Below are 10809 nucleotides of genomic sequence, written 5' to 3'. Positions count from 1 at the left end.
TTTCAATCTTAGAACAACGTATATCAAGTAATGTAATGACGTTCATTTATTCCGCCATCTGCTTCAGCATGAAAATGAAATGTTTAAACAACCTTTACATTAGTCTAATAAGCACGGGTGCCCTGGGGGTAGGGTACTAATATAAGAGTTCCAAAGAAGGAGATTCACTTTAATAATGGGGAAAATACGTGTATCTCTATTTGTAATAACTGTAAATTTACAAACCTAGTAAGGCAGTGGGTACCAGGCGTTGATTTGACGCTGAACACAAAGCGGGAACAGAGCCAAATGTTCCTCCTCGAAATAGTCGCGGGTACTTCCTTGCCCAATATAATTCATCGCGGGGGAGCTCCTTTGTCAAGTCTACTGACAGCTCAAGCCCTTGGCTGAACATCTTCATAGCATGGGCACGCTTTTCGAAATCCACTACATTCCACACACGTGGTTCGAAGCGCTTCCATGAAGCTCGCTTTGCTTGGCATGGATCAGTGCCACAGAAGCGGCAGAGTGAGCGACCTGTGAAAATGATAACGTATGATTGAAACATGTCATGGGATTTGTTAACTGGTATCTGCAGTTAAAATATAATAGAGAAAGCGAATCTTTCCTTTTTTGTACGATGACCGAACGCTGTAGAGAAAAATGATGAGGAATATGAATACTACTTACGAGCTCTCCATTCCCTGAACATGGAACGGACTGTTCTCCATCTTTGCTTGGTGCGCTTTCCAATCAGTGGTGCATAGACATATGCGTAAACAATCATCAGAGAAACAATTCCACGTAGCATGGTATAAAACACCTCATTTCCGATCGTCTGAAATAAATAAAACGATTATTGAATATGGCTCCAGGGTTGCATACTATGCTAATATTTCGACTGTTGCACGATCGAAGCATATATGCGCGTGTGACTACAGATCATATTTTCATTGAACAATACGTCGAGGTTAAACTTCATTTTGATTAAATACTGTACTCACCAACAGCAGATAGCCATGCGTTGGACAGGCTTTCGGAAAGTCTCTGGCGGTGAGATAATTTAAGATTATTTTTGTATATCCTGGTTCGGGCTCCACGCTGCACAAAAAAAGCAAAAGTATTTAAGTAAATAGAATGGCACAATAAAGAATACAATGAATAATTCGAAGTACACATTCGAGATGAACATGGCTTAGTAATGTGACAAAACAAAACCATAGAAAATGCACAAACTTACCATGTAATGCCTCGATAAGCGACAGGGCCTTGCTGCACGACGCAAATGATTACCAAGAAAATCAAGAAAAGTTTGATATCCATTTTGGTAATCCAAGTATTACAATAACAAGGAGCTACTCGCAGAGAGACTCATCATCTCCGCCATGGCCTAATTGCTAAGCAGCTAAGCAACACACATTTGACGTCACAACTAGTCTTTCGTCATCACCACTATGACGTCATACTATTGTAGAGAAGCAACCATGTGCATTCGCTGGTCAATATGGGGCAAATTCTGTATCACGACCGCGAAATAAAGTTGTGTAAATTTATTAAGGACGATGTCAGCATTGTATCGATACCTGTAGTCTATGTACATATATATCCTTTAGTGGCGTAAATAATCAAGCGAAAAATATCCGTTGTATAGTGCATGTACACGTCTAGAATTGGGAGATTCTTCTGTAAAGTAGCAACGTTTACACCTGTTACTGTTATTTGAGGTTGTATTGAATATTTTTGTATAGAAATAAACACCGTTGTTGATGTTGACGGTGGCAGATTATGTCTTATTCTAACATAATGAAGTGAAATAATTATCAATTATGGACATTTATTGAGGTTCCACCTGGGCGGTATAAATCCATATAGGCCGAATCAAACTTCTTTCGTTTTTATATTAGATATGGGGTTTCTTTAACAAATGTCAAAATGATTATCTGATGTACATGTTAATTACAAGAAATCGGTGTGGCTATAGGACGTCACCCTGGAGAACACTCAGTTATATATAATATTTGCATATTTCTGCATTAAGTACTAAGGTCACCACAGATATAAATTTGAATCTACTATCTATCATCACCGTCAACCAATTAGGAAAAAAAACTGACAAAATTAACCTTTTAATTAATAAGGGTCGTTCTGGCAGACTTTTTCCATTAGTTAATAAAAAAGTTAGTTACTGTTCCTGCTAAGCGCTCAGAATAAAGGGAGAGTGACGACCCAGTGGGGTGTAATTGTTCAGTGTCTCTGGTGGTTTGTTTCAGTTAGACAACAGTATAAAACCGGCAAACGTTCCATTATTACAAAGATCCGCAATGCGAACATACTGCAGTCTTCCATATAGTATTTTATTTTGCTGAATTTCATAAATTTATTGTACTCGGCAATCTAAGTGAGGCTACTATGGCCTCAGACCACAATTACATTCACTATATGTACCAAAGAGAGAAAAAAATGAAAATTAAATATATTTGAAATTTAGGGGGAAAAAAAGTGATTTAAATAAAATTGAATTTAGGTATTAATTCTGAAGCGTAGTTGAGTAAGAAAGTGTCCAACAACATGCTTGTTTTCGAGATATTCTCACCTACATGTCACAAATACACAAACCTATAATATGATAGGGAAATCCGGAACCCGAAGAAAATCACTACTCAAGCCTCATAACACAATGTGTCCTACCGCACAATAAAGCTCCAAAAATGGGTTAAAACTAAATTATCCCGGTAGTACAGATATTAAAATAAAAACATATGTATAAAGTATACACATAACTGCAATAGCTAAAGCCAGAACAAAAGTTTTGTAATATCCCTAAAAATTAATAATGCACTACATTCGTCTACAACGACCGGGAAGTATTCTTGTTATCTGGGGGTCATTTCACACAGGGATATGAGAATCGGTTACAATTCATATCAATTCGCGCCTAGACGTTTTCGGGGTCTAGATAAAAAAAAAATCGGTAAAATCGTATAAATAATGGTACTATACACGAATAGTAAAATGGTCACTCTGATGAGTAATTGATATAAACTGTAACTAATTCTCAAATGCCAATGATATTAGTGTCCACATATATAATATATGAAGTACTAGCTAACGGTAACTGACCAGCACCGATCTCTGTAAACTCTGTATTTCCTGAACGACAAAGTCATGATACATCATTATATTAGGTGTCATAGCTGTAAACACACATTGTAAAACGTGCAACACAAATTATTTCATGCAAGCGCCGAATAGGACGTAAATTCAAAACACAACTCGATTCTCAATAGCAACATATTTTAATGAATTCTCTTAAATGCATATCAATGATCAATATTGACCATGTCATAAAATGGAAAATATCATCGAAATAACGCTATCGGAACTTATCTTGTAAACAACACAGAAAACAACACAGTCCAGTACCAAGACATTCTTCTCTACATGGCGATCACTCGGTAGCGACGTCAAATAGTTCAGAATGAAGTACGGAAAGTTGAAGATGAGAGACGAAAGCAGAGCGGAACGAACAGGTTGCAAGGATGGAATCGCCACCTCTGTCCCATCCTCTTGCATTCTTCTCCTCGGCAAGTGCAATGAATCTGAAATGAATATTTCAATCTTAGAACAACGTATATCAAGTAATGTAATGACGTTCATTTATTCCGCCATCTGCTTCAGCATGAAAATGAAATGTTTAAACAACCTTTACATTAGTCTAATAAGCACGGGTGCCCTGGGGGTAGGGTACTAATATAAGAGTTCCAAAGAAGGAGATTCACTTTAATAATGGGGAAAATACGTGTATCTCTATTTGTAATAACTGTAAATTTACAAACCTAGTAAGGCAGTGGGTACCAGGCGTTGATTTGACGCTGAACACAAAGCGGGAACAGAGCCAAATGTTCCTCCTCGAAATAGTCGCGGTACTTCCTTGCCCAATATAATTCATCGCGGGGGAGCTCCTTTGTCAAGTCTACTGACAGCTCAAGCCCTTGGCTGAACATCTTCATAGCATGGGCACGCTTTTCGAAATCCACTACATTCCACACACGTGGTTCGAAGCGCTTCCATGAAGCTCGCTTTGCTTGGCATGGATCAGTGCCACAGAAGCGGCAGAGTGAGCGACCTGTGAAAATGATAACGTATGATTGAAACATGTCATGGGATTTGTTAACTGGTATCTGCAGTTAAAATATAATAGAGAAAGCGAATCTTTCCTTTTTTGTACGATGACCGAACGCTGTAGAGAAAAATGATGAGGAATATGAATACTACTTACGAGCTCTCCATTCCCTGAACATGGAACGGACTGTTCTCCATCTTTGCTTGGTGCGCTTTCCAATCAGTGGTGCATAGACATATGCGTAAACAATCATCAGAGAAACAATTCCACGTAGCATGGTATAAAACACCTCATTTCCGATCGTCTGAAATAAATAAAACGATTATTGAATATGGCTCCAGGGTTGCATACTATGCTAATATTTCGACTGTTGCACGATCGAAGCATATATGCGCGTGTGACTACAGATCATATTTTCATTGAACAATACGTCGAGGTTAAACTTCATTTTGATTAAATACTGTACTCACCAACAGCAGATAGCCATGCGTTGGACAGGCTTTCGGAAAGTCTCTGGCGGTGAGATAATTTAAGATTATTTTTGTATATCCTGGTTCGGGCTCCACGCTGCACAAAAAAAGCAAAAGTATTTAAGTAAATAGAATGGCACAATAAAGAATACAATGAATAATTCGAAGTACACATTCGAGATGAACATGGCTTAGTAATGTGACAAAACAAAACCATAGAAAATGCAAAAACTTACCATGTAATGCCTCGATAAGCGACAGGGCCTTGCTGCACGACGCAAATGATTACCAAGAAAATCAAGAAAACTTTGATATCCATTTTGGTAATCCAAGTATTACAATAACAAGGAGCTACTCGCAGAGAGACTCATCATCTCCGCCATGGCCTAATTGCTAAGCAGCTAAGCAACACACATTTGACGTCACAACTAGTCTTTCGTCATCACCTCTATGACGTCATACTATTGTAGAGAAGCAACCATGTGCATTCGCTGGTCAATATGGGGCAAATTCTGTATCACGACCGCGAAATAAAGTTGTGTAAATTTATTAAGGACGATGTCAGCATTGTATCGATACCTGTAGTCTATGTACATATATATCCTTTAGTGGCGTAAATAATCAAGCGAAAAATATCCGTTGTATAGTGCATGTACACGTCTAGAATTGGGAGATTCTTCTGTAAAGTAGCAACGTTTACACCTGTTAAGCTGTTATTTGAGGTTGTATTGAATATTTTTGTATAGAAATAAACACCGTTGTTGATGTTGACGGTGGCAGATTATGTCTTATTCTAACATAATGAAGTGAAATAATTATCAATTATGGACATTTATTGAGGTTCCACCTGGGCGGTATAAATCCATATAGGCCGAATCAAACTTCTTTCGTTTTTATATTAGATATGGGGTTTCTTTAACAAATGTCAAAATGATTATCTGATGTACATGTTAATTACAAGAAATCGGTGTGGCTATAGGACGTCACCCTGGAGAACACTCAGTTATATATAATATTTGCATATTTCTGCATTAAGTACTAAGGTCACCACAGATATAAATTTGAATCTACTATCTATCATCACCGTCAACCAATTAGGAAAAAAACTGACAAAATTAACCTTTTAATTAATAAGGGTCGTTCTGGCAGACTTTTTCCATTAGTTAATAAAAAAGTTAGTTACTGTTCCTGCTAAGCGCTCAGAATAAAGGGAGAGTGACGACCCAGTGGGGTGTAATTGTTCAGTGTCTCTGGTGGTTTGTTTCAGTTAGACAACAGTATAAAACCGGCAAACGTTCCATTATTACAAAGATCCGCAATGCGAACATACTGCAGTCTTCCATATAGTATTTTATTTTGCTGAATTTCATAAATTTATTGTACTCGGCAATCTAAGTGAGGCTACTATGGCCTCAGACCACAATTACATTCACTATATGTACCAAAGAGAGAAAAAAATGAAAATTAAATATATTTGAAATTTAGGGGGAAAAAGTGATTTAAATAAAATTGAATTTAGGTATTAATTCTGAAGCGTAGTTGAGTAAGAAAGTGTCCAACAACATGCTTGTTTTCGAGATATTCTCACCTACATGTCACAAATACACAAACCTATAATATGATAGGGAAATCCGGAACCCGAAGAAAATCACTACTCAAGCCTCATAACACAATGTGTCCTACCGCACAATAAAGCTCCAAAAATGGGTTAAAACTAAATTATCCCGGTAGTACAGATATTAAAATAAAAACATATGTATAAAGTATACACATAACTGCAATAGCTAAAGCCAGAACAAAAGTTTTGTAATATCCCTAAAAATTAATAATGCACTACATTCGTCTACAACGACCGGGAAGTATTCTTGTTATCTGGGGGTCATTTCACACAGGGATATGAGAATCGGTTACAATTCATATCAATTCGCGCCTAGACGTTTTCGGGGTCTAGATAAAAAAAAATCGGTAAAATCGTATAAATAATGGTACTATACACGAATAGTAAAATGGTCACTCTGATGAGTAATTGATATAAACTGTAACTAATTCTCAAATGCCAATGATATTAGTGTCCACATATATAATATATGAAGTACTAGCTAACGGTAACTGACCAGCACCGATCTCTGTAAAACTCTGTATTTCCTGAACGACAAAGTCATGATACATCATTATATTAGGTGTCATAGCTGTAAACACACATTGTAAAACGTGCAACACAAATTATTTCATGCAAGCGCCGAATAGGACGTAAATTCAAAACACAACTCGATTCTCAATAGCAACATATTTTTAATGAATTCTCTTAAATGCATATCAATGATCAATATTGACCATGTCATAAAATGGAAAAATATCATCGAAATAACGCTATCGGAACTTATCTTGTAAACAACACAGAAAACAACACAGTCCAGTACCAAGACATTCTTCTCTACATGGCGATCACTCGGTAGCGACGTCAAATAGTTCAGAATGAAGTACGGAAAGTTGAAGATGAGAGACGAAAGCAGAGCGGAACGAACAGGTTGCAAGGATGGAATCGCCACCTCTGTCCCATCCTCTTGCATTCTTCTCCTCGGCAAGTGCAATGAATCTGAAATGAATATTTCAATCTTAGAACAACGTATATCAAGTAATGTAATGACGTTCATTTATTCCGCCATCTGCTTCAGCATGAAAATGAAATGTTTTAAACAACCTTTACATTAGTCTAATAAGCACGGGTGCCCTGGGGGTAGGGTACTAATATAAGAGTTCCAAAGAAGGAGATTCACTTTAATAATGGGGAAAATACGTGTATCTCTATTTGTAATAACTGTAAATTTACAAACCTAGTAAGGCAGTGGGTACCAGGCGTTGATTTGACGCTGAACACAAAGCGGGAACAGAGCCAAATGTTCCTCCTCGAAATAGTCGCGGTACTTCCTTGCCCAATATAATTCATCGCGGGGGAGCTCCTTTGTCAAGTCTACTGACAGCTCAAGCCCTTGGCTGAACATCTTCATAGCATGGGCACGCTTTTCGAAATCCACTACATTCCACACACGTGGTTCGAAGCGCTTCCATGAAGCTCGCTTTGCTTGGCATGGATCAGTGCCACAGAAGCGGCAGAGTGAGCGACCTGTGAAAATGATAACGTATGATTGAAACATGTCATGGGATTTGTTAACTGGTATCTGCAGTTAAAATATAATAGAGAAAGCGAATCTTTCCTTTTTTGTACGATGACCGAACGCTGTAGAGAAAAATGATGAGGAATATGAATACTACTTACGAGCTCTCCATTCCCTGAACATGGAACGGACTGTTCTCCATCTTTGCTTGGTGCGCTTTCCAATCAGTGGTGCATAGACATATGCGTAAACAATCATCAGAGAAACAATTCCACGTAGCATGGTATAAAACACCTCATTTCCGATCGTCTGAAATAAATAAAACGATTATTGAATATGGCTCCAGGGTTGCATACTATGCTAATATTTCGACTGTTGCACGATCGAAGCATATATGCGCGTGTGACTACAGATCATATTTTCATTGAACAATACGTCGAGGTTAAACTTCATTTTGATTAAATACTGTACTCACCAACAGCAGATAGCCATGCGTTGGACAGGCTTTCGGAAAGTCTCTGGCGGTGAGATAATTTAAGATTATTTTTGTATATCCTGGTTCGGGCTCCACGCTGCACAAAAAAAAAAAGCAAAAGTATTTTAAGTAAATAGAATGGCACAATAAAGAATACAATGAATAATTCGAAGTACACATTCGAGATGAACATGGCTTAGTAATGTGACAAAACAAAACCATAGAAAATGCACAAACTTACCATGTAATGCCTCGATAAGCGACAGGGCCTTGCTGCACGACGCAAATGATTACCAAGAAAATCAAGAAAAGTTTGATATCCATTTTGGTAATCCAAGTATTACAATAACAAGGAGCTACTCGCAGAGAGACTCATCATCTCCGCCATGGCCTAATTGCTAAGCAGCTAAGCAACACACATTTGACGTCACAACTAGTCTTTCGTCATCACCACTATGACGTCCATACTATTGTAGAGAAGCAACCATGTGCATTCGCTGGTCAATATGGGCAAATTCTGTATCACGACCGCGAAATAAAGTTGTGTAAATTTATTAAGGACGATGTCAGCATTGTATCGATACCTGTAGTCTATGTACATATATATCCTTTAGTGGCGTAAATAATCAAGCGAAAAAATCCGTTGTATAGTGCATGTACACGTCTAGAATTGGGAGATTCTCTGTAAAGTAGCAACGTTTTACACCTGTTACTGTTATTTGAGGTTGTATTGAATATTTTTGTATAGAAATAAACACCGTTGTTGATGTTGACGGTGGCAGATTATGTCTTATTCTAACATAATGAAGTGAAATAATTATCAATTATGGACATTTATTGAGGTTCCACCTGGGCGGTATAAATCCATATAGGCCGAATCAAACTTCTTTCGTTTTTATATTAGATATGGGGTTTCTTTAACAAATGTCAAAATGATTATCTGATGTACATGTTAATTACAAGAAATCGGTGTGGCTATAGGACGTCACCCTGGAGAACACTCAGTTATATATAATATTTGCATATTTCTGCATTAAGTACTAAGGTCACCACAGATATAAATTTGAATCTACTATATATCATCACCGTCAACCAATTAGAAAAAAAAACTGACAAAATTAACCTTTTAATTAATAAGGGTCGTTCTGGCAGACTTTTTCCATTAGTTAATAAAAAAAGTTAGTTACTGTTCCTGCTAAGCGCTCAGAATAAAGGGAGAGTGACGACCCAGTGGGGTGTAATTGTTCAGTGTCTCTGGTGGTTTGTTTCAGTTAGACAACAGTATAAAACCGGCAAACGTTCCATTATTACAAAGATCCGCAATGCGAACATACTGCAGTCTTCCATATAGTATTTTATTTTGCTGAATTTCATAAATTTATTGTACTCGGCAATCTAAGTGAGGCTACTATGGCCTCAGACCACAATTACATTCACTATATGTACCAAAGAGAGAAAAAAAAATGAAAATTAAATATATTTGAAATTTAGGGGGGAAAAAGTGATTTAAATAAAATTGAATTTAGGTATTAATTCTGAAGCGTAGTTGAGTAAGAAAGTGTCCAACAACATGCTTGTTTTCGAGATATTCTCACCTACATGTCACAAATACACAAACCTATAATATGATAGGGAAATCCGGAACCCGAAGAAAATCACTACTCAAGCCTCATAACACAATGTGTCCTACCGCACAATAAAGCTCCAAAAATGGGTTAAAACTAAATTATCCCGGTAGTACAGATATTAAAATAAAAACATATGTATAAAGTATACACATAACTGCAATAGCTAAAGCCAGAACAAAAGTTTTGTAATATCCCTAAAAATTAATAATGCACTACATTCGTCTACAACGACCGGGAAGTATTCTTGTTATCTGGGGGTCATTTCACACAGGGATATGAGAATCGGTTACAATTCATATCAATTCGCGCCTAGACGTTTTCGGGGTCTAGATAAAAAAAAATCGGTAAAATCGTATAAATAATGGTACTATACACGAATAGTAAAATGGTCACTCTGATGAGTAATTGATATAAACCATGTAACTAATTCTCAAATGCCAATGATATTAGTGTCCACATAAATAATATATGAAGTACTAGCTAACGGTAAACTGACCAGCACCGATCTCTGTAAACTCTGTATTTCCTGAACGACAAAGTCATGATACATCATTATATTAGGTGTCATAGCTGTAAACACACATTGTAAAACGTGCAACACAAATTATTTCATGCAAGCGCCGAATAGGACGTAAATTCAAAACACAACTCGATTCTCAATAGCAACATATTTTAATGAATTCTCTTTTAAATGCATATCAATGATCAATATTGACCATGTCATAAAATGGAAAATATCATCGAAATAACGCTATCGGAACTTATCTTGTAAACAACACAGAAAACAACACAGTCCAGTACCAAGACATTCTTCTCTACATGGCGATCACTCGGTAGCGACGTCAAATAGTTCAGAATGAAGTACGGAAAGTTGAAGATGAGAGACGAAAGCAGAGCGGAACGAACAGGTTGCAAGGATGGAATCGCCACCTCTGTCCCATCCTCTTGCATTCTTCTCCTCGGCAAGTGCAATGAATCTGAAATGAATATTTCAATCTTAGAACAACGTATATCAAGT

At 37.2% G+C, this 10809-nt stretch overlaps 1 protein-coding gene and 1 pseudogene across 1 annotated transcript; both read right to left on the bottom strand.

Moving 5' to 3' along the window:
• Positions 1–225: 225 nt before the first annotated feature.
• On the bottom strand, positions 226–1302 carry LOC138312830 (uncharacterized; annotated as a pseudogene).
• A 2513-nt stretch (positions 1303–3815) lies between these two features.
• Positions 3816–4891, bottom strand: LOC138312831 (uncharacterized). Its single transcript, XM_069253582.1, has 4 exons — positions 4809–4891; positions 4573–4669; positions 4259–4406; positions 3816–4105 (listed from the first exon to the last, which is right to left on the bottom strand). Exons 1-4 carry the CDS (start codon positions 4889–4891, stop codon positions 3816–3818), a joined length of 618 nt encoding a protein of 205 aa, XP_069109683.1.
• Between the last annotated feature and the right edge of the window lie 5918 nt (positions 4892–10809).

This window comes from Argopecten irradians, unplaced genomic scaffold (genome assembly GCF_041381155.1).
Source record: "Argopecten irradians isolate NY unplaced genomic scaffold, Ai_NY scaffold_0487, whole genome shotgun sequence".
Lineage (NCBI taxonomy): Eukaryota > Metazoa > Mollusca > Bivalvia > Pectinida > Pectinidae > Argopecten > Argopecten irradians.
This window is presented reverse-complemented; position numbering and strand designations above follow the sequence as displayed.